This window comes from Canis lupus, chromosome 5 (assembly GCF_011100685.1).
Source record: "Canis lupus familiaris isolate Mischka breed German Shepherd chromosome 5, alternate assembly UU_Cfam_GSD_1.0, whole genome shotgun sequence".
NCBI lineage: Eukaryota > Metazoa > Chordata > Mammalia > Carnivora > Canidae > Canis > Canis lupus.
The window spans coordinates 68,537,659-68,562,395 of NC_049226.1; the positions used below are offsets into that span (position 1 = coordinate 68,537,659).

Genomic DNA, 24,737 nt, shown 5'->3' on the forward strand with positions numbered 1-24,737 from the left:
AAAAATGTTTTAAACAATTCTCATTTATCCTTTTTAAATGACCACATTCACCAAAGAAAGGCATATTCATGAGCAAAGAAGTGTGCTGAGCATTACCTAATCTAATCAGCTTCATAGAAAGCTAGTGAAAGGCACTGATGAGGCACCTAGATGAGAAAGGGAATCCAACACTATATCATTGATTCTCACAACGAATGTCTCCACTTTCAGGCAAGGGCATTTGAAAGTGGAGAGATTAAGTAAATATGCTTAACTTCTCATTTCCATAAATAACAGACCCCAGGCTGGAAGTCTCAGCTTCTGGTCCCAGTCTAAGCCCTAACCAAGATCTCCTGGTTGGGACTGGTCTCCTGGGTCGATATTCTTTCCCCCCTTTCCACAAGGAACCCCATGTTCAGTCTTGCTGGAGAGGCGAAGATAAGAAGTGCCTGAGGAGTATATGGTATAATCCTGGGGTGAGCTGTGAAATAACCAGATCTAATTAACATGGTGGTTTGGTTTTAATGGTTTGAAACATAAAGAATGATTATATGGAGTGCCTGGCTTTGTTCTAGAGGTTTTAAGTCTTCCTTTCCCCCAGGGACTCTGAAATCATGAATCCTGAGCACTTCTTCCCAACTGTGTACTTGAGTTACAGGCTGGGCAAACACATGCTTTGCTGGGCTCTGTTCCCTACCAATGGGAAGATCAGTGGGAAGATGATGGAGCTAGAAGAACACAGTCTGTCCATATGCTACCCAGAGACTTAGGGCAGAGGGTAAAATTTGTAACACGGCTTCAAGAGTGTCTATAACCTCAACAGAAGATTATGTATTTTCCCATTATGGCCCACAGTCCCTACCTACCAATACCCTTCAAGTTTCTATAAGGAACATAGTGTTATAGGCCAAATTGTACCTCTCCAAAATTCATATGTTGAATCCTAACCCCTAGTACCTCAGAATATGACTGTGTCTGGAGGTAAGCCCTTCAAAGAGGTGATTAAGTAAAAATGAAATGATTAAGATGGGCCTTAATCCAATATGACTGGTATCTTAGTAAGAGGAGGGCATTTAGACACATACACACAGAAGAGGATGACACAGAGAGGAGGCAGAGGGAGAGGACAGCCATCTCCGAACCTTCTAATTCCTTCCCCTGAGGGGGTCTGGGGAGTCAGGATCAACTGCCCTTAATAACAAAGCTCATGACATTAGGATTTGGGGCAGGGTTTCTTGGCATCTTTGGACATATTCTCAAGAGCCTACAGTTCTCTAAGAGCTTCTGAACTCTATGTGTCTCAATGATTATCCTAATTAATACAGACCCTTTGGGGCCACTTGATAACAAAGCACTATGACATGACACTAGTGCCCACATGTGCCTCTGTGACAACAAACACATGACAGCCTGCAGGGATGAAAGCTCCTCAGTGGCTCAGAGTGGAAGAACTGGCAGGAGATAGAACCATCACACAATACATGGTACTGACTAGTCAACTAGAAAGTATCAAACCACTGAGTAGTGTAATCACATTGTAAGTGGGGCCTGACCTGAATCCAGTCTGTGAACACAGCTACTTGCCATAGTATGGTAATCAATACCAAGTGAAGAATATTTTTCCCCACAACGCCTGACACTCACCTTATATTCCAGTGCGTGAGCAATTCTACAGTTACCCAGTGACAGCCCTGAAAACTGACATTCACAGGTTGTTTGCTGCCCCTTGTGCTTAAGTAAGAGGCTAGTTATCCTAAAGTTGCAAACAGACTCGTGACATATTTAAATACCATTTTGTACACATACACATAATTAGACATTCTCAGCATGTGCTTTATCAAAATCAGAATTCTAAAGGAGTCTACATGAAGACTAGAATTCAAGAGTAAATGAAAACAGTAAGAAAAAGATAACTATCAAGCAGATTAAGCACCAGGTGTGGTTCTGCTTTCTAGGTGACTGGGCTCATGTAAGAAGCTATTCCTTTCCACCATTGTGGTGGGCAGTCTCTGCCCCCAAACCAGCCTTGCTTCTTGGTATTCACACCCTTGTGTAATTCAAATCCACCTCTGCCCCACCTCAAGCATGGGCTAGACCTAGAGTTACTTTATTTTATTTTATTTTATTAAATCATCTCTACACCCAATGTGGGGGCTCAAATTCATGACGCTGAGGTAAAGAGTTGCACGTTCTACTGACTGAGCCAGCCAGGTGCCCCTAGACTCACTTATAATGAATAGAACATGGCAGAAGTGATAAGATGTCACTTCCAAGGTTGGGTTATAAAAGGCCTATGGCTTCTTGGCTTTTATGGATGCTTTCCTAATCTCTCTTGGACCATTCACTCTTGGGAAAGCCAGCTGCTAAGCCATGAAGCAGCTCTGTAGACAGGCCCATACAGTAAGGGTGCAAGGCCTGCAAATAATCCGGGAAGTGAATCCTTCCCCCTTCCACACAGTGAGCTTTCAGATGAGATCACAACCCCAGCCAACAGCTGGATGACCACCTCATAAGAGATCAGATCCAGGAGCACCCGGCTGAGCTGCACCCAGATTTCTTACCAACAGAAACCACGAGATGATCATTTGTTCTTTTCAGCCACTGCATTTTGGAGTCATTTGTTACACAGCAATAGACAACCAGCACAATCATTCAACGTCAGTGGCTAAGCTAAAAAAAAAAAAAATCACTAGCCATGTCAAAATTCAATTGCTACATTTGTACTTTATGATTTTATTATAAACTTAGTTTGACTTTTCTGATTTGTGTTACACACACAGATCTACATTTATTTCAAGTTTTATGCTTATACTTAAGTCACCTTTTGATACAAATAACTTAAGAATACATCACTTCAAGAAGTAGTCCTATCTTGCTATATTTTAAGAAACACTAATGATGTGTGTAAGAAGTCTCTCCTATACACTGTATTCCTGCAATCCAGGTGTGATCTCTTCAAAATGCAAATCAGATCATGTCTGTTTTGTTTATTGCATTCTTAATGTTTGGCACATCTGTGAATAAGGGAATGACTGTCATATCCTGATTTAAACCCCCTGATAGATCCCTGCTACTCTAGGGATAAAGCCCAAATTCTTCTTGGCAGCCCAGAGGCTTTTCGTGGTTCACCTCTGCAACTTCATCCCTCTCACACCAACTCCTACCCCTCACTCCCTCTGCCCAGAACCGCTATGACTTCTGTCTCTCCCAGCACACTCCTGATCTTTATCATTCTCAGGAATCTTAAACACTCCTCCCCCTCCCAGCTGCTGCACACCTGCCATTAAAGAGTCAGCTGTGCTCTAAAGTTTGGTACCCATCGCTGCCCACCAGGAGAGCAGGGAGATCTTCTGAGCCCCCATCCCTGGCATGCAGCACTGGCCTGACACACAGTAGAGGCACTGTAAATCTGGGCTGAATGAATGGGGTGACCACTACATGAGTCTGTTGGAATGCTGTCTTCACCCTGGAGAGCTCCAGGAGGATGAATCAGTTCACCAACCAGGAAGGCAGCAGAGGGTGGAGCCATGCCAGACTTGATTAAGAGATGGGAGCTCTGAGGGTCACAGATAACTTCCCTGGAGTTGGCACTGACCGAGTCATCAGGAAGCAGGAATTTCCAGTCCAACAGTCTCCTTACCCACCATTCAGGTTAACACAGAGAAGGTGTTTTCTTTTTTTTCCCTAGTAGTTGAATTAACAGGGTCTCCTAAAGCTCTTCCTTGTTGTTACATTGGAAATACACAGCAAGAACGGGGCATCTTCAAAGCCATGGGAACCACGCTCTAATGCCACTAACTGGGTCCTCCCTGGCCTCTGCCATGACCACATGTCCCTGCTTTCTTGTTTCCCATAATACCCTAGACAGCCAGACCTTCGATTAAACATCTCTTGGTCTCTCTGTCATCTGTGGGCCTCCCTCACGAACTTCGTTTTGTACACAGCTGTATCTTTAGTACCTGGCCCACCTGTGAAGCTTGATGTCATCATTTATCATATGATTATAATAATAAAATTAACCTCGGCACAGGGAGACCTGAAAGAAGACACAGCAAGTTCTCAGTAATACTTAGTAGGATAAGTAAGGTGGCTGGGCAAAGTGGCTGCGGGGTTCAGAGGCTGCCCAGAATGCTGTATACAAGTGTTCATAAAAGGGAGTTCACAACTACTGTAGAAATGATCACTGTGAGCACACGTTGCTTCTTTTTTCAATTTTTCTTGGCAAAAAAAGGGTTCCAATTGGGGAAAGTGTGAGAGCAAAGAACGTTCAGGCTCTGAGCTGAGCTGGCAGGAAACAGGTCATCTCCCCACCCCATCATACCCGCAGCTCCTTTAGTGCCATCTCCTGGATTTGCACCAAGCACCTTTGGAAATCAGACATTTTGTTTTTCACCCAGACTTTGGGGCCAGCTACCTGGGTCGCCAGTCTCCCCTCCCCTCCCCACTGCCACATCACCTATCACCCACCCTTCAGGGTGCTGCCAAGAACATCCAAGTCCACGACCAGGTGGGTGAACCCCTGACATACCTACAGGCAGGTTGAAGACCTGTCATACCCTTGCGGACCACCCGGAAAAGATTTGGGGGAATGAAGTCCACTTTGGTGCACAGGTCAAACTCACCCCAGCATCTCAACATCACCCTCATACCTGGCATACCTAGACACCTGGCACGTTTGAAAAATACCTAGCTTCATGCAAAAAACAAAAGATAGCAGGGCACCTGGGTAGCTCAGTGGTTGAGTGTCTGCCTTCCGGCTCAGGTTGTGATCCCAGGGTCCTAGGATTGAGTCCTGCATAGGGCTCTCTGCAGGGAGCCTGCTTCTCCCTCTGCCTGTGTCTCTGCCTCTCTCTCTGTGTCTCTCATGAATAAATAAATTAAAAATCTTTAAAAAAAAGAAAAGAATAGAACAAGTAACATAGAAAAGGCAATAGTGTTGGCAAACTGACTTTAAACTCCTTGAGCAGACTTCAGTGCAGGACTTTTGGGTAGACAAATTGATCTCACCAAAATCATCAAACTCTACATCCAATCCATGTTTGAGCCACACGTCACTTCAGAAACAGAGATTATGTGAGAACCCGTAGTTCACACCCCTGTGATCTACCACCCTGGTGCCAGGAATTCTCGTGCTAATTCATGTATAAAGTACTATTTTTTTAAATGCACAAATATTTAAGAATCATACCACCAAAACATTTTGACTGTTGTCATTCTTTGGGAGGAAAATTATTTAATTTAAAAAGATCAGTTTTTTCCATCTGATCTTTTCCATTAAAAAGTAAATTTAGGGGTGCTTGGGTGGTTCAGCAGTTTGGTGCCCGCCTTTGGCCCAGAGCGTGATCCTGGAGACCCCGGATCGAGTCCCACGTCAAGCTCCCTGCATGGAGCTTGCTTCTCCCTCTGCCTATGTCTCTGCCTCATTCTGTGTCTCATGAATAAATAAATAAAATCTTAAAAAAAAAAAAAAGTAAATTTAACCGTGAGGTTTCACTTTCCCAGTCAGACGGCCACGGCAAGGTTGTATTCTCCTGAGCATGCCCAAGGCACTATTTCAGGAATTATATTTTTGAATGACTGATTAAGGTGAAAAGAAAAAAAAAATGCAACAACCCTGAGATGCTTTTGCAGGAATTCAGCACTCCCTGCTCTCCTATCATGCAAGATGCAAAGCTTACACTCTTACAAAGCTATGGAGAGTTGCCGGGTCATCCACTGACCCTGGCTTCACCAGGTGGAAGGGCTTTTTTGAACAACTTTGTCAGTTCATCAGCCTGCAAACTCCTCTCCCCAACCCTCCCACTCCCCAGCCTGATAATCCGGTTGATTTATCCTAGAGGGTCCCCTGGAGGCTGCAAAGTCAACCTACAAATCGGAGTGCTTTTCAAAACTGCGCTGGAGGTGCAGGAAGCAAAGCTGGGAGGCCTGGCTACTCTTTACCAGATTTCTACCATTATTACTACTATTATTGTTAAAACATTTTTGCCAAGAGTATTTTACTTTGTTTTTTTACATCACTTTAATTTTTTTTTTCCAATTCAAGTAACTTGAAAAAAAATCCATATAGGAGCCTGAGTGTGGAGACCTAGGAATGTAAACTTTCTGAAGTCAGAGAAACCTAGGTCAAGTTCCTAGCGGGGTGCCTCTTAAGGGACACTAGTAACCTCTTTTCTGCCTCAGTATCAAATCCACAAAATGGGCTGTCCTAAGAGGGTTAAACGGCGTGAGCCCGGCTCTGGGCAGGAACGCGAGCTGGCTCGCTCCGAAGATGGCTTCTTTCTAGAGCCAGGAGCAGGTGAGCGAGTTGCTGGGCGCAGCACGCGGATGGGGTCCTGGGGGAGGGTGGGGTGCGGTGGGGCGGAGGGTCAGGTGACCCGGCCCGCGCCCGGTCGCCCAGACTCACCAAGATTTCCAACTCGCTCCTCTCCAGTGGCTCGTACAGGTGACCGGCGCCCGAGAAGGTGAGTTTCTGCAGGAACTGAGAGAAGCGTCTTTCCATGATGCCCAGGCGGGGAGCCCCCTCGCCCAGCCTCCCGTCCGCCCGCGGCCGCCCCCGCCCGCGTCCCTCGGTCCCTGGCGTGGCCGGGACTGGCTGCGCGCGCCCAAACCTCCTGGGCCAGGCCTGGGTTACCAGGTAGCCGCCTACCTGCCCGCCGCAGGTGGGGCCCCGCCCCCGGGGCGGAGCGGCGCGCCCCGCTGCACCCGGCGCACCTGGCCACGCCCCGGGAGCTTGCAGCGCGCTGAGCTCCGGCGGTTTCCCAATCTTGCCAGAGCCTGAGAATCACCTGGAGCGAGGGGTGGGGTGGAGGTGGGCGAGCAAATGCTTATTGAAAATGCAAATTCCCGGACCTCGCCTTACCCTGGGTTTTTGGGTCTGGGGCTGGCCGGGGAGCTGGACTGTAATGAGCGCCGGGTGGTTCTCCGGGGGAGCGGAGTGCGGTCAATCCTAGGCCCTGCAAGCATCGCGGATGGGAGCTGAGTCACTAATGCTGTGCGGCTCGGGGCCCCTCTGGGCTGCGGTCCCCTGTCTGTAATTGAAGGAGAAGGCTAAGATCTCACCTCTAGGGAGGGCCCTGGGAGTGCATCCCAGGAGGGGGAGGAGAGAGCTTGAGGTCTCCACTGCCTTTGGGTTCTGTGTGGTGTTGGATGATCTCTGAGCCCATTATTCTCATTTACAGAATGGGCTCCTGCACTAGCTAAGCATGGGGCCTCGGGCAGGTGCCTTACATTTTCTGAACCTTGATCTACAGATCTGTAAAATGTACAACGTGATAGCACTTCCTTCATGGTGAAGTGGAGGGTATGTTGGTGGTATTATTATCATAGGGAAGTTGCTGGACTCAGCCAACTCAGCCAGAGTAGATGCGTGGATGTGCCTCCAAGTGGATGTCTTGAAACTGTAAGGGGCTTTGCTTCCCGTGGGCACTGGAACCCATAACAAAACCCACCACTTAGTAGGGAGGTGGCTTTGGGGAAGGCTGTGCCTCTCATCTGTGCCAAGGTCTCCTTATCTATAGAGGGGGGCTTCTTAACTATAAGAACTGTAGGAGGGGACATGAATGTTTGTCCATTAAATTGTGGTGCCTTCTTTGAACAAATATATGGCACCCACCTCAACTGCTCCCCACAGCATGTCTACCTCAGCTCCCTTCAGTCTGACAGGCAGTTCTGGTGACCCTTCTTGTTTTCTCCTGCCTCTTGTCCCTTGACTGAAATAAAACAAGCTACTAGCATCAAGCTGTCTGGCTCTACCAGTTTCAACAAAAGCCTAGGAATAATAGAAAATGCAAATTTCTGGCACCAGTTGCTCTAGATTTGAATCTCAGGCTTGTTGCTTCCAAATGCATGGCCTTGGGCAACTTTCTTCACCACTCTCCATCTCAGTTTACTCATCCACAAAATGGGTATGGCACTACCTACCTCTGGGTCAGGGTCCCAGGAGGAAATAGGTGGCACCTTCAAACTGAGTGACTCGGGGAGAGTTGGATAACCATACTATTCACAAAGGTGTGGGCAGGGTGTTGAGAAACATGAAGGGATTGTGCAGCTGCCCAAGATTAGCAACAGTGAGAAACTGCTACCATTCAGGGCTTGGAAGGCAAGAGGAGGGAGCAGTTACCCAGAAAAGGTAGCTGTATAGAGCTGAAAACTTCAGTGGAGGGAAACAGAATGGAAGCCACAGATGCAGACTCTTGAGCTGAGAACTTGAAGGATAAGGCAAGAGGTGGAGAGAGGGTCTGTGGGAGCAAAGGGGAGATACAGGGAACAGACCACATAGTCCTGTTGTACAGATATGAGCTAATGTTTGCATAGGTGGAGGGCCTAAAAGTACTATCTAGTCCTTGTCATAGTAAGTCCTCAGGAAATTTTATTACCAGTATAAAAGACACATGGGAACTCAGCTCACTTATGTCTCAGGTCCTTTCCAACTGGGATTCTGAGATTTTGAAATAGTATTGGATCCAGGGAGGAAGAATGCCTTGTTGGCATAGAACTTCACGTTCTCCGAAGGGTGTCAATCAGGTGTGGTTTCTCCAGGTGGTGCAGCCTCTGTGAGCAGGGAGTGATGTGTTGGCCAGGTAGGTGCCTTTTCCTTTAAGCCCAACCTCTTGGATTCCATCACAGTGGCCTCTGCTCCAGCTCAGAGATGTCAAGAATTTGTGGATCAGGTTTAAGAACACCCAGAACATTCAGGAAGGAAACTCTGGGTGGAGGATGTTGTGGAAGACCTGGACCTGTTGCCATGAAAAACAAAAATGGAGTGGACCACAGAGAAAGCTAAAAGTTATGTGACTGGAAGCAACTGAATGGGTACCTTTAGGCTTAAGTTTGTTTAATTTTTGTTTTTGTTTCATTGTGATCAGCCTGCATACATATCTGCTGATTCTTTTAATATGTTGAAACTCTGTGTCTTGTTTGTATGCAATTTTTGTAAATATTTCAGTGGCACTAGTAAAGTTGGTGTATTCTTTCTAAGGGTATTGGTAAGCTGCACTCTTCTTTTCAAATCAGTTCCGTATCTATTCACTCTGTTTAGTGATGTTGTTCCTGTTCTTACTTTTGACTACTTGATCTGACATAAAAAAATAATGAAGAGTTTAAAATCTCCCAGTGTAATTGCTTTCCTGCCCATTTGTTTCCTTGTATGTCTCAATTTCTGCTTTTTGTATCATGCTTCCCTGTTAGTGCATATTTTTTACCTGTTCATGTTTACTTGTAATTGTTTAATGCCTCTTGTATCTCATTAAAACATATCCCTTAAATCCCACTTTGGAGTTAGTTACCACTGTTTCTTCTCTGTGGTTTAAGTCTGCATGATATAAACTTGCTATCTTATTTTTAGTTGTCTTGTTTCATTTCTCTCTAGAATCTAAACTTTGTGAAAGCAGGGAACTATTACATCTTCATCATTGTGTGTCTGCTCAGTGTCTGCCACGGTAGATAATGGTCTTGCAACACGGCAAATGCCCCTCAAATATTTAGTTGGCATGTGTCTCTCTCATAAACTGTACCTCATTGAAATTTATTCTTAATCTGAGATTATTTGCTTTATAATGGGGAATTGTATTATGTCTACACTGTTATAGTTGTTACCATTAGACTGACTTCCATCATCTTCATTCATGTTTTAATTCCATGCCTTCTGAGGCAAATTCTCTGCTATTTGCTGTCATCTTCTACTTTGATTTCAGAATAAACAACCTACTGAAAATTCTATCAGGAATCTGAAAGCATATCAGAAATAGAGACCTATTTATACCATTTCTCTCTCTCTTTTTACAATGTAAAGGAGTTCTTTCATTTTCACTTTTCTCTTTCTAATCTTTGCTTTTGTCCCATAATCTTAGCAATTTAATCTGGTTATATAAACGTTATTTTTTTTTAGTCTTTTTGTTGTTGTTTTATGTTCTCCACTTTCCCCCAGAATCACACCTGCTGTTTATATTTGTTTTTAAACATCCTTTCTTAGCTCTGTCACTTTGTTTGGATTCCATGATCATCACCACTGACTTCAAGATTGTTTCCTTCAAGAGTTTTCTTTTGCCTTCAGCTGGCCAAATTCTGGAGTCCACTCAATCAAGTCAGGCAAGATGGTTTGCTGGGGACTTACTGAGTTTGTAGCTCTGACAGTGATGCCCATGCTTTGGCTGGTATTGAGAGTCAAGGGCGGGACTCAGCCAAAAGCATCCAGCCTTTCCTGAAATATCTGCTCTGGGCACCTTGAACAATGAGGTCACACTCTTCAACTCTCATTGACTATATGAAAGTAGTGTCATTTCATTTCCATAAATTATCTCCCAACAATACATCCTACTAGAAAGATGTGATGTAATCCCAAGGTACCTGACACTTATTTGGTAATAAACCTCACTCACAAATTATAAGGTTGGCATTTTGAAGCCATCTTTTTTCAAAAGGGTATGCTATACAAAGGGTGTTGTATGGCACATGTGTGTGCATTTAATTTTAAGAATTAGTTTGAAGGGGCAGCCCCAGTGGCGCAGTGGTTTAGCGCCGCCTGCAGCCCAGGGTGTGATCCTGGAGACCTGGGATTGAGTCCCACGTCGGGCTCCCTGCATGGAGCCTGCTTCTTCCTCTGCCTGTGTCTCTGCCTCTCTCTCTGTGTCTCTCATGAATAAATAAATAAAATCTTAAAAAAAAAAAAGAATTAGTTTGAAGTTATGGCTCTTTATGTAAACCCTCAATTCTTTTTGTGTTTTTAATGGCCATGCACACAGACAATGATATAATCAGTTTTTAGATGAAGAAACTGGAATTAGGGAGGGAAAGTTACTTTCATTCATTTAGCAGATAGTTTTAAGCATCTGTTATGTGACACTGGACCCCTGAACACAAGACTATTCCCGCACTTTTGTATTTTCTTTCCTAGTAGATATGATAGGCTGCAAATAAATCCATGTGTAATGTAGTGTAAGGTAACGAATATACTGGGTTGAGTAATGGCTACCCCAAAGCATATGTCACATCCTAACCCACAGAAACTATGCATGTAGCCTTATATGGAAAAACAATCTTTGAAGACATCATTAAGTTAAAGATCTCAAGATTATTGGGTGTGCTGTAAGTCCAATGACTGTCCTTCCTTATAAGAGACAGAGGAGGAGGGGGTGCCTGGGTGGCTCAGTTGGTAGACAGTATACCTCTTGATCTCAGGGTCATGAGATTGAGCCCCCCTTTAGGTATAGAGATTACTTAAAAATAATTTTTAAAAAATCTTTTAAAAAGAGAGAGAGAGAGAAGAGGAAGGACACAGATACAGGGAGGCCACATGGAGCTGGGGACAGAGATGGGAGGCTTGGTCATTTGTTGTAGTCAGGGTAGGGCTGGAGAGTGAGTGGGGCTCTCGTTGCCAGAGCAGTCAGGAGAGATGATGCTTGATCAGAGGCCTGAATATGGTGAGAAGTGAATATGGGGGACAGTATTCTAATGCAGAGAGAAGGCAAAGAGCCAAGGCCTGGGGTGAAAATGTGCTCCACTGTGTTACCACAATCAGACTTGCTTATGTGAAACAAGTTTGCACCGAAACTGTGGTCACACACACATACATACACACACCACACAGCCCATTTCTGGGCACTGTTCATGTCATACTCTCCTTGTTACTTTTTCCATAGTCTTTGGCCATAATGAGGGAGAACACTGGCTGAGCACATCCTACAGCTGCGGGCATTTATGGGCTTCCAAGGCACTTCATTCCAGCAGGAGAGAGCAGGCACAGCCCCATGGAACAGGACACCAGGTGCTAAATGAATGTGCCCTGGGACTTGTTTAATCCCAGGAGGTAAATAAGTAGCACAAATGCCACAGCGCCTCCTCCTACACACCCATGGCAGATGTTGCCACTCATTCATGGGGTGACACCTCCTTATTGGCTGGGACAGGCATGGGAACTCTTGTCCCTATCACTTTCCTCACCTGCAATTGTTCGGACCTACACATGAATAAAGCTATTTACCAAAAGATTTCCTGAAGAGGAAGGAATGATCTTGGGCAGGGAACTTCTAGAAGGTTCCATATGTGTGGTATGGCTGAAAGAGAAGATTCCTGTGCGTCAAGTCCATAACTTACACTAGGCTTCCCTCTTGGTGGTGTATGTTCTGTGGGTCTTGACAAACATGGAATGTCATGAGTCCACCATCATATCATACAGATGGTTTCACTGCCCTAAATACTCTCCTGTGCTCTACTTTCCCTTACCCCAAACCCCTGTCAACTACTGATCCTTTCACCATCTATTCACCATCTCTATAGTTTTGCTTTTTCAGACTGTCTTATAGTTGGAAATTTGACTCTTTCAAAACCTACTCTCATTTAAAAAATAAAAAGCAGAGCACCTGGGTGGCTTAGTCAGTTAAGCTGTGGACTCTTGATTTCAGCTCAAGTCATGATTTGGAGGTTGTGGGAATGAGTCAGGTGTCTGGCTCTGTGCTTAATGGGGAGTCTGCTTGAGATTCTCTCTCCCTCTCCTTCTGCCCTCCCCCTGATCCCTTTCTCTAAAATAAATCTTTAAAACAAAAATTCAAAAGCACCCAGATCTGTCAGCCAGAGTCAGAGTTTCAGTCCAAGTCAAAATCGCCCAAGGCCTTACATATCTCTGCTCACCACCTTCTGCTCCCCATGGTGATGGAGGGTGATGATAATATTCTGGAATAAAGTAGAAGGGATGGTCACCAGACTTTGTGACTATACTACAACCCACTGATTTTCACACATTAAAATGGCCAAAATGGTGAATCTGATGTTACATGAATTTCATCTCAATAGAGATGTATTTTAAAAGGACACCCTGTGGGATCCCTGGGTGGCTCAGCTGTTGAGCATCCCTGCCTCCAGCTCGAGGTGTGATCCCAGGGTCCGGGATCAAGTCCCACATCAGGCCCCTTGTGGGGAGCCTGCTTCTCCCTCTGCTTGTGCTTCTGCCTCTCTGTCTCTGTGTCTCTCATAAATAAATAAAATCTTTAAAAAATAAAAAATATAAAAAAATAAAAGGACACCCTATATATGTATTTACTGAATGAAAATGGATGAGTTTATATGTAAACTGGGAAACCTAATCAGAAGTTAAATGAACAATTTTTAAGGGATTTTTGATATTAAAAAAAAAAAAAGCATTCAAAGTCCCCAGGGACTCCCTGTGAAAACTCCTAGGGGGGCAGCCCCAGTGGCACAGTGGTTTAGTGCTGCCTGCAGCCCAGGGCCTGATCCTGGAGACCCAGGATCGAGTCCCACGTCGGGCTCCCTGCGTGGAGCCTGCTTCTTCCTTCTGCCTGTGTCTCTGCCTCTCTCTCTCTCTCTCTGTGTGTCTCTCATGAATAAATAAATAAAATCTTAAAAAAAAAAAAAAGAAAAAGAAAACTCCTAGGGCCCTGGGTTCCCAAGTGAGGTTGTGCCTGAAGGGGGAGTTTTTCAGTGAAGTGGCTGCAGGAATGGGATGGAACCTTCCTTTCCCTGGTTTGGTGCAATCTGGCCTGGTGCAGCCTAGCTTGGGCTCATTCCCTGAGAGAACTTCAGGAGGAGCGCAGAATCCCTCGAGCCAGGGAACAGAAAGGTGTGGCTTTCCTACCCCCATTCTGACTTCCTCTGCACTCAGTTCTTTGTGCAACAGTCTGAGTGACCCTGCAAAAACCAACCAACCAACCAACCAACCAACCAACCAACCAATGTCAGAGTGTGCCTCTCCCCTACTCCAAGCCCTCCCAGCTCCAACATAGCAGAGCAGGTGCTGTGGGCACTTACTTCTGAGTAAAGGGTTGGATTTTGGCACCCTGGGCCAGAAATATGGTGTTCATGCCCGGGGCTGCATAGAACCCTGAGGATTATTCTGGGGTTTCCCAGGACCCTCCCAAAGGATCAGCTGCTTACAGAGGTGCATAAACCAATTACACACCCTTTGTCTGCTTTCCCTGCCTCTTCTTCCCAGTCCCCTACTTCTGTTTCCTAGGGGGTGACCTCCAGAAACCTTGAGACTTCACCTTAGGGCCCTGGGAGCCCTCACAAGAACATCAGACTTCTCATACTGGCTTCTGCCTGCAGCCCCCCAGCCCCACCCTGCCTCCTGGATCTTGGGGTCCCTCCCCAGACCCGCTCTCCCTCCAGCTACCCACAGGGACTCCTGTTTCTTCCATTGGGGCTCTGGCTTGAGCCCCTCCCCAGGAAGCCTGCCCCTTGTCCCCAGCACCTCATTAAAGTGTTCCTCACGCTGCCCTGCTGCCTGTTCACTTTGTAATCGTTCATTGAGCACTTTGTGTACTTTTCTGTAGGTAAATTTTGCTTCAATAAAAATTCTGTTAAAATTTAAACAAAAGCAGATGAAGGCTTAATGAGAAACACGATATTTACACAGTCTTACAGTATGTCTTCACAGATGCTTATGAATTACAGAGGGGAAAACAGCCTCATTATAGTGGAAGAAGCTGCCAGACCACAGCTTTACTGAGGGATCAGTATTACCAGGACCAGTGACAGGACAGATGACACAGCATGACCCTGGGTATGATGCACCAAGGAAAGTGCACCTTGCTTCTGGGTATTCCTGCTGAAATGCTTCATGTGAATCCTATCATGAGGAAATATCATACCCAGAGTGACGAGGATCTGAGGAAATCGCTGACTTGTAGTCTTCAAAAATGTCAATGTCGGAAAAAGATAAAAGAAAGGCCATGGAACATTCCAGATCAAGGGACACCAAGGACATTTGATTTTACACCAATCAAATGCCACTATGATTCTGGATCAGATCCTGGCCTAGGAAAAAGAAAGTCTTTATCTCTTGCTCTAACGGACATTAGTGGAACAATCATTTGAAGCAGGTCTGTAGATAATGGTATTATAATGATGTGAATTTCCTGGTGTTGCACTCTAGTTATGCAAGAGAATGGCCCTTTTTGGAAGTGTGCCCTGAAGTTGTTAGAGGCGAAGGAAGAAGGGAGGCAGAGAGAGGTGAGTGGGAGAGCACAGGTACAGACCCAGAGAGTCTGGTGACGAATACATGCAAATCTGAAAAAAAAAATGACAGGTTATACAATTCGGCTTCTAGAACATTTTGGACAGCACGGTGTCACAGAGATGGAGAGCCGCTGAGTGGTGGCAGGGAAGAGGACAGAGTGACTGTGAGGGTAGGACAAGGAGTCTCTTTGGGGGAGGAACAGGTCTGTATCTTGACGGAGGTGGTGCTCGCAGGAATCTAGGCATGGGATCAAATGGCTAAAACCTCCTACCCACAGCCAGTTTCCTGGCTCTGATGTGATGCCAAAGTTACCAGCTACCTAAGATGTCACCACATGAGATGCAGCCGCTGAGGGATCCTAAGTTAGAGGTACACACAAGGCTTCTCTGGACAATCCTATGAATCTGTAATCATTTCAAAATAAAACACTCAAAGCGTAAAAGAAATGGTGCCCCACCTGTGTCACCGGCATTGCCTGTCCTGGTTTGTCCTCCCACAGCTTCTATTCACTGGCTTCACTGCTTCGGTCCCATGCCCCCCTGGTGGACGGTCAGCTCTGTGAGGGCAAGCAGGGAACGCAGATCATCCCTGCTTTATTCCTAACTTCTACTGTAGTGCCTGACACAAAGGTGCCCACAATTTGGCTGAACTGATAAACGAGAAAGCTGGAGACACAGGCCCCAGAGGGCCTCGGTCATGGTGACACGGAGGGGAGGCCAGGCCCAGGGATGAAGGCCGTGTCCCTCTGGAAGACAGGATGCTCCCAGGGAGTGGGACAGATGCTGTGGAGACACCCACAACACCCGTTTGTACCTGCCAACCCGGCCACAGAGACTTCTGAGAACCAGCCCGAGGAAGAAGGGGCAGGCGTTGGGTACCTGGTTAACCAGGAGGAAAGCCGGTTTGTTCATCAGACAAATAGTGAGGGTCTGCCGAGGAGGAGAGAGGCCACCCACAGTGGGGTAGCAGCAACACCAGCCAGCAGTTCCGCCCATTTGTCCTGGGTCCACACTCACTCAGGTTTCTGCCCTCAGGCAATCCTCATAACCACGTACCTTCTCCCGCACCCTCATGCCATGGAAGAGGGAACTCTAGCTGATGATGTGGCCCTCCACCCAGATCCCTTTGGGATCCGTTTGGGGCTCTGTCCCTCAATATTGGTGGCTTCCCCTCCCAAAATTCATTACCTTCAGATATTTGTCGGCTGGAGGGCACAGAGTGGTTGAGTCATCTGACCATAGCCACACAGCTATGAGAAGATGGAAAGACAGAATCTGTGTCCCCATGTAAGCATCATGCTACCCTCCCTCCGCGCAGAGACTCCACTCACAGCTGTGTTCCGTCTGGCCCCTGCTGCTGGGCATGAAGCCAAGGATGGCACACAGGATGCTCAGAAGCTTCCTCCACAGAACCCTGCAGCCTATTTAGGAAGGCAGACATCCTCATCCATTTGATCAGTCACTGATTCAACAATCCCACACTGAGGACCTACTATGTGCCTGCACCATGCTAGATGTTGGGAGGGACATGGGTTACACAGAGTGCTTGCCTTCCAGAAGCTCCGGATTTGGTGGAGGAGCAAACCACATGGCACGTGCCACACTGTTCCCACATGCAGGACCCCATGGGAACACCAAGGGGCACGGGACAGTCTAGCGGGGAGCTCAGGGAAGACTCCCAAGGAGGTAGTGCAGAGAAGTTTGACTGGGGGGAGGGTGACAGATGCATAGTTCAGGAGAAGGGCAGTTGCACAACAGTCAGGGCTCCCGGCTGACACATAATCACAGCAATCATGCTCTTGGCCTGGCCCAGGAGGAAACGCCTCCAGAGGTGATCCTCCACTGTTTGTGGGCAGGGTCTTGCGTCATACCATCCCGTAGGAAGCCTGTAGCGTGGCACGAACACCCAGGCCCCAGTCTGATGGCTTCTCTACTTCTTTGGGGCCTTGGGCCTTGTATCTTATCCTCTGAGCCTTGGCCTCTCTCATCTTTAAAAGCAAGAAAATTATACACACCTTGTAGGTGGTCATGAAGAATGACCAGATTACATGAGAGTTACCTGGCTCTGAGTATGCCCGGGATGGAACCCAGCAAGGCTGCCAGGTAGGCTCAGGCAGGCTGCAGAGGCTAGGGGGCACCAGTCACACCATTATAGATTTGTAGATGCTCCTGGCAGAGGATGGGACCTGCACCTGTCTGTCTACCAAAAAGCTATACACAGCAGAGGTTGTGTGGGGAGCTGGGAATGGGGTGGTACCAGTCTGGGGCAGAAGCTGACAGGTAAACAGCCACAGGCACTGTCTATACCCGGGTGTTTGCGATTACCCGTCTCCTCCTACCTCATTGGATCTTCTCTTAGTGACTTGCTGTGGGTTTCCCCAGAAGCAAACCTTGGGACAAGGGTTTGAGGGCAAGTGGTCTTTCTGGGAGGTGACTCCCTGGAAACCCCAGGAGAAGGAGCAAGGAAATGAAGCAGGGGAGGGAAGGACCCAAGAAAGGAGGCCTAACCCCATGCTGGGCACCTGGAGCATGGTCTCACCAGGGAACCTGCAGAGAGAGCACAGGACAGCTGTCCCTACCACAGGGAGTGGGCACTGAGTCTTCCAGGTCTGCACGCAGACCATTTTCATAACTGGGTTCCACTCGTTGGCAAGTCTGCTCTGCCCCACTCCTGGGCATGATGTGAGTCCAAGCTCTGCAGATCTGTTTTCCTTTTCTCTCTGTACCATTGCTGTGCTGCAGGCAAAAGAAACCTCAGCAAGATCGGGGAGGGAGGATACCCATCTTCTGTGGCTGCAGATGAAGTCTGATGCTACACCACAAAGCCATCTTCACAAATATTATTATGGTTACCTTGTTAAATATAAAATGAAAGTCTTAAGAAACCACGTGAAACAAAGGTGTGGCTTAATGAATGATTATCAGGTGAGCCCCTTGAAGCCACCAGCCAGCTGGGACAGAGCGTGGGACACAAACACCCTCCCCAGGAGCTCATCCATGAGCCCTCCTCTGATAACAGCAGCCCCTTGCCCCACAGACATGCCCGTTCTCCTGACTTTCATGTTCATGTGTTCATGGCTTCCTTACATGCCACTCTAGTTCAGTCTCATGCATTTTGCTAACCTGCTGTGGCCTTTGAATTTCTTTCACTGACAGGTTTCCCATCTGCATTCATTTCTCATCACCATGGTAAAAAGACAATCACAAGCTTAGTGGCCTAATTGATTCCTCACAGTTGTGGAGGTCAGGTGTCTGAAATAGTTCCACTGGACTGAAATCCCAGTGTTGGTGGGGCAGCATTCCTTCCAGAAGCTCAGGGGACGATACATTTTCTTATCTCTTCCAGCTTTTAGAAGCCACTGCATTCCTCTGCTCATGAGGCCTCCCTCCATCCTCAAAACCAGAAATGGCTGGTTGAGTCTTGCGCATGCTGCTTCACCTCCCTTTTGACTCTCCTGCCTCCATTTTATGAGGATCTTTCGATTGTCCTTGACCCTTTGGACTATCTCCCTCTCTCAAGATCCTTAACTTACACACACCTGCAAAATCCCTTTTGCCATATGAGGCCATATGTTCATAAGTTCTGGGGATTAGGACATGGACATTTTTAGGGGCCATTTTTCTGCCTGCCACTCCATCTACCTCCCCCACCCCTTATAATTTACCTGCTGAGGAACCCAGGCCATGTGGGTTGGGTTTTCCCACTGTCTGCATTTGGCAGATTGCACACTCCAAGAGCAGTGCTGCACGTTCCTCTGTCCTCTGAACTTCCTGCAAACTGGCAATGTGATTGTGATCCGGAGGCTGGATTGGCTCAGGCACCATACCTCTGGCTCCTAATGTTTGGTTGTCTCTTTTTGTGATGTTGGCATGCACTGGCTCTCAACGTCTAGATTCACTAATTCATTAGGCAAAACTAATTTTCTAATCCCATCATTTCCTTCAAAGTGTCAATTGTAATACTTTCCTAAAGAGATGCTTTCCTTTGACTCCACTGGGGTTACTCATTTAGAACAGGAAAGACAGAGCCACTGCTTGATCCCTTCCCTTTACCAGTTTTCAAGATAACATGTTGATTCCTCATCATCCTCTGAAGGAGATCCACTAGATTTTAAAACATATTTTTGTGAACTCATGAATTTTAACATAGATTTCAATGGATAGGTTCATAGATTTTTTATAGCAAATATAAATGTATTTTTTTCAAAGAAATAAAAATAAACAAGTGGGAGTAAATCAAACTAAAAAGTTTTTACACAGTGAAAGAAACCATCAACAAAACAAAAAGGCAGCCTACTGAATGGCAGGAAATAGTTGCGTATTGCATGAGGGGTTAGTATCCAAATATATAAAGAACTCCTGTAACGCTACCAAAAAACAATCTGATTTTTAAAACAGGCAGAGGACCTGAATAGACATTTCTCCAAAGAAGATACCCAGATGACAGACACATGAGAAGATGTTCCACATCACTGATCATCAGGGAAGTGCATATCAAAACCACACGGAGATATCACCCCACACCTGTCAGGATGGCTGGTATCAAAAACACAAGAAGTAAGTGTTGGCGAGGTTGTGGAGAAAAGGCGAACTGTTGGTGGAAATGCAAACTGGTGCAGCCACTGTGAAAAACTGTATGGAGGTTGTCCCAAAAACTAAAACATGAATTTGAAAAGATACACGCACCTCTATTTATTAGAGCATTGTCTGCTGAAGTCATGATATGGGAGCAACTGTGTCCATTGGTAGATGAATGGATAAAGAGCACGTGGTGCACATAGAGAATGGAATCTTACACAGCTGTAAGAAGGACATCCTGCCATTGGCAACAGCATGGATGGGTCTCCAGGACTTATGTCAGAGAAAGACAAATACCATATGATTTCACTCATATGTAGAACCAAAATATCCAAACAAACCCCAAACAAGCAAACAACAAAAAGAAACTCATAAGCATAAAGAACAAACTAGCAGCCTCCAGAGGGCAGGGGAGCAGAGGATCAGCAAAACAGGTGAACGGTTAATAATGAAATCCCTGGTGAGCTCACACTGTGAACCTCGGTTTACTGTGAACCTCGGTTTTCTTACCTCAAAGCTTGTCCTGATTGTACCACTGGATTGGCATCTCCCTCCTCTTAGAGATTAAATCCCGTGACTCTTCTCTCACATGCACAGACAGGGAAACAAGATTTCTAGCACTCTGTTAAATTTCTCATTTAAATGAAGGGTCTGAGAGTCTGCCCTATTTAAATTACCAATACGTAACTCCTGTTTCCAAGCCTCGGGGACAACCATACCCATGGCGACTGTCCTCGGTGTTTGCTCTGAACCCAGCACAGGCCTCCTGGCCCCCAGCCTTCGTGGAGTCCAGGCTCCCCCTTGCTCCTTGATTGTTTCTCTGTTTCCCAGCTGGGCCCTGGAAGATCGGAGAACCTTCCTGGGGCTCCCAGGGGCAGCTCTTACAGCTGAGCGGGCCCCTCCGGTACCCTCTCTGGGACTTTGGGAAGCCCATCACCCTGGGCAACCGTGAGCTCTTCCCTCTCCATCTCTTGCCACGTCACTGCCTTGCAGGCTCCCTGCCCCAGGGGGGGGTCCTAGCTTTTCCCAGCAGCCCCCCAGCCTCCTTCACACCTCCCCAGAGGCCCACCCGCACCCTGCCTCTGAAAATCAGGCTCCTCCTCATACTACCCCAGCCTTGATGCCCACGTTTGGTAAGAACAGCTGGTCCTTTCATAACACTTGCTATGCACTGGGAATCATTCTAACTGTTTCCTGTACTTTACCTATCGTCCTTCTTACAGCCAGCCCAGGACACACATGCTGTTAGGTGCACATTTTATGGATGAGGAGGCTTTGGCTCAGGGTCACCCAGGATGTGAGGGGAGGAGCCAGATCTCACCCACTAATCACCAGTCTCCAGAGTTGCCAATTCAAACTGGAAGACAATATCACTTATGACCAGCCCCTCAGCATCCTTTGGAGAAGGAGTTAGAACCAGCAAAAATAATAAACCGACTAAATGCAAGTACAGAATCAACTCCATGGGCTGTCCGTCTTTCTCCAGAGCAGAAGTTCTTGAGCTTGAGCTGCCATCAGAATCCTGGGGGGATGTGTTAAAACAGATTGCTTGGCCCAGCTTCAGAGTTTCTGACTGAGTCATTCTGGGATGGGCCTGAGAATCTGCATTTCTAGGGACTTCTCTAGTGATGCTGCTGCTGTAGTGATCTTGCCCACCTTGGAAGAACAGGACTTGCCTGGGACTGTCTGCCTCCTCCCAGGACACATGGAATGATGGTTCCAATGTGAACTTTCCCAACCAGTGGTCTTGTGACAATGAGCCTATGGTTATGTGCAAAAAAAAAAAAAAAATTCCTCATCTGTTAGAGATGCATTTTGGAACCTTCATAGGTGATGTACAGGCTTTCCAGAATTTACTTTAAAATACTCCAGTGCCTCTGCCCTTGCAAAAAAGTTTAAGGTATAGATGAAACAATGAATGGCAGTTGGCTGGTGAGTCCAAAGAGGTTCCTTATACCACTTTCCTACGCCTTGTTTCTATTTCAAAGTGTTAATGATAAACCTTGCTGATTTCATATTAGAGAAAAAAAAAAAGCTCTGGCTCCCACATGTAGTCACTGGATAACCTTGAGCAAGAAGCTAGCAATATCTGAGCTTCAATTTGTTCTGCTATCAGCGTGGATGGCATCCTTCCAACCTGGTGGCTGAGGAGGTGACGGATGTGAGGCACTCATCTTGGCATGTAACTTGGGAAATTATGACAGTCCCAACGTACTCCCCTCTCACACATTCTCCAGCCTAGGCCTGGTCGGGAGTCTCCCACCTTAAGGCACCTGTTAAACAAGTTCCTGGGCTGAATGTGGAACTTGCCAGAAGCCTGCCCATCTGAAGCAGGAGGTGTGGGTGTGGGTGTGGGCGTGGAATGTGGGGCAGCAGATCACATGCCCGCTCCTTGGGAGGTGAGGTCTCGGCGGGTCAAGGCAGGATGGCCTCCCAGGAGCCTCGGCAGCTGCCCCCTCAGTACCGCTTGGGCTGGTTTCTTGACGTGGTAACCAAGTCTGGGGCAGGAATTTCCTGGCGTCCAGTTCGAAGGCCGTTTCAGTGGATTCCAAGGGGGCTTCAAGTTGCCAAAATGTCCCAGTCAAGGTGTTTGCTGTTCTGGCTGTTTTGTTTGGGTTTGGTTTTGATGGCAAATATCAGAGACTCATCTATGCTAGCCTAGGCCAGGCTCGGAGCGGCCAGGGCAGGGCGTCTTTCCAGGGACCTCCGTACAGCCAAGTCTCTTATCAGTTGGACTCAAGTCCTGGAACGCTGTCAAGGGCCTGTGGTCTCTCTCTCCCTGTCTGGCTCCTTCTCCGTCTTCCTCTCCTCCTCACACGCGAGGCAGCAGTGGCCTCCGCACAGCCCGAGTCCCGTCCCCCTCTGTTCATGGCGCCCGTCTGGCCAGGGTTTCCCGCGTGCCAGGCCTCGGGCAAAACGCTTCACCACCGGGCTTTCACGTTATCCCACTGGAGCCACGGAAGAAAGTGCTATTTTCATTTCTCTCACTTCCAGAGAAGGAAACTGGCGCGAAGAGAGGCTCAAGAAGCTTCATGAGGACGCAGAGCCGGGAACGGGGGGAACCTATGGCGGCTGAGCCAGGCGCCTCGTCACCCCTCCCGCGTCGGGAAGACTCAGGCGCACAGAGGGATGGGAGATTCTGATTGGCCCCTCCTGAGTCAGGTGGTCCAGGCTGGACCAATCAGCTGTGGCCAGGGCGGGGTCTCAGCCTACCAACATGGCGCCCCCCCAGGCCCAGCGTCGGAAAACCACTCTCAGTGAGGGCGGTGGGCAAATGGCATCAGCTCTTTGAGCCACAGTGTTTTCAGCTGTAAATGAGGATCAGCTTACTGGCCTCTCAGAGATGCGGGGACAGTCAAGTGACATAATAACCCAGGCCCACCCTTCTGTGGCTTCCCGTTGCTGTCGTGGCCAAGTTCGAGCTCTGGCTGTGAGCTGGCCGGCACCTGCCCGACGACATACCCCCCGTCTTCCCCCTCCCAGAGACCCCCTTTTGAGAACCATGCCCAACTGCTTGCAGTTCCTTGAACTTCTCTGGTCCGTGCCTTTGCACGTACTGCTCCCCTCTGCCTGAGCTGCCTTTCCTCTACTTCCCCAATCGAGGTTAGCTAACTTGGGCCCTAGAGTTGATCCAATCGTGCCCCCCTCCTCCCATCCAACCAGAGGTATCCACTGCACCCCCTAATCCCTGGAACTCTGGAACCTGCGTATGTGGCCTTAGTTGGAAATAGGGCAAATGTACTTAAAGTATGGATGTTGAGACGAGGTCATCGTGGATTCCGAGTGGGCCCCAAATCCACTGAAAGGTGTCCTCATAGGAAAGGAGAGGGGAACTTGGGACACAGAGGGACAATGCCGTGTGAAGACAGAGCAGAGAGGGGCGCCCGGGGGGTTCAGCCCATGAAGCGTCTGCCTTCGGCTCAGGTCATGATCCCACATCCAGCTCCCTGGTTGGCCGGGAAGTCTGCTTCTTCCTCTCCCCTCTGCTCCTCCTCCTGCTTGTGATGTCTCTCTGTCATAAATAGCAGAGATCACATTATAATGGTGGGATTTTAGGCAACTGACTACAAGGGGTCGTAGGAAATCTGTTTTGATCTGGGTACCTCTCACCTTTTCATCCAGGGGCCTACTCACCTCTTCTCAGGTGAAACCATGAGGACACCTTTCCTGGGATTCTAAGAAAGGGTATGTCCTATACTGCCTTCACCCTAAGGGCCCCAGTTACCTTCTTTGTAGACAACCCCGATGATCTCCATGTGAATGTTCTTCTAGAAAAAGACTTGGGGTGGGGGGAGTTAGGTAATCCTGGCCGCTCAGACGGAATATGGACCCAGGAAAGACTATGGGTAAATTGACTAACCTAAGGAGAAAGGGGATTATTGAATGATATTTGTTCTTATGGAAGAGCCTTCTCAGTGGATGAGGTCCCTGGCCAGCCCTGCCCTCAGCCAGGTGCCCCCCACTGGGTCTAGCCACTTTTCAGGGGTCTTGTAGGAGGCTCTTTGTCTCCATCAGGCAGGGCTGGAACAGTGCCTGGGCTTGCTCACTGTTTCCCAGCTCCCTGGTGCCCTACCTCTAGCCCCTGCTGTGAGGCCCTGTTGGCTGTCAGGAGGGACTCAGCCCTCTCAGAGACTAGGCCACCCCTACCCATCCCTTCATGGCTGTGGACTGGACCCCAGACAGTCACCAAGGTGGCCTCTATTGCCTCTTCAATATGGCAGGAGAGAAAAACCTCAGACTGGATTCGGAGAAATGGAGCTGGCCTCCTGCAGTTCTGGAAGAAGGAAAATGAGAGGTGGGGTTCCTGATCAGCCAGTTCGAAGCTGAGAGGCCTTGGGCGAATTGGCTTCACCCTATGGGACTGGAGCAGAGCCCAGAAGCCCTGCGGAGGCTCCAGTGCCAGCTTCCTGGTGGCACTGGTGTGCTGCTTATGCAAGCTGTCACCACAGGCCAGATGGATTCCCTGTATGTCTCTTTGCATGTCCTGTATATGTACCATTATTTCAAAGAAAACATGTTTAAAAATCATTTTTAAAAAAGAAAAACAGGTAGACAACCTTAGCATAAAGTGTAATCTGACTTTGACAATTAACCGTGGGGGTGGAGAGACCGAATGTGTTCTTTCCTTTCTACAATCTTTTCCAGAAAGGCTTCCTGTAATTCATGCTTCCTAGGAGAACAATAATAAATGTGTAATATCTTTCTGCTTTGAA

The 24,737-nt window shown here is 47.5% G+C and overlaps 1 protein-coding gene and 1 long non-coding RNA gene across 2 annotated transcripts in view; one reads left to right on the forward strand and one right to left on the reverse strand.

Annotated features, from left to right (window-relative positions):
- ATP2C2 (ATPase secretory pathway Ca2+ transporting 2) overlaps positions 1–6,606 on the reverse strand; it is a 59,936-nt gene extending 53,330 nt beyond the window's left edge. The window contains 1 exon segment of the mRNA XM_038538142.1: positions 6,383–6,606. Coding sequence (XP_038394070.1) covers positions 6,383–6,478 — 96 coding nt within the window. The 5' untranslated portion in view covers positions 6,479–6,606.
- A 16,114-nt stretch (positions 6,607–22,720) lies between these two features.
- On the forward strand, positions 22,721–24,737 carry LOC102152587. The gene is made up of 3 exons (XR_005359992.1): positions 22,721–23,127; positions 23,647–23,709; positions 24,246–24,737. It is a non-coding gene; the product is annotated as an uncharacterized LOC102152587 (long non-coding RNA).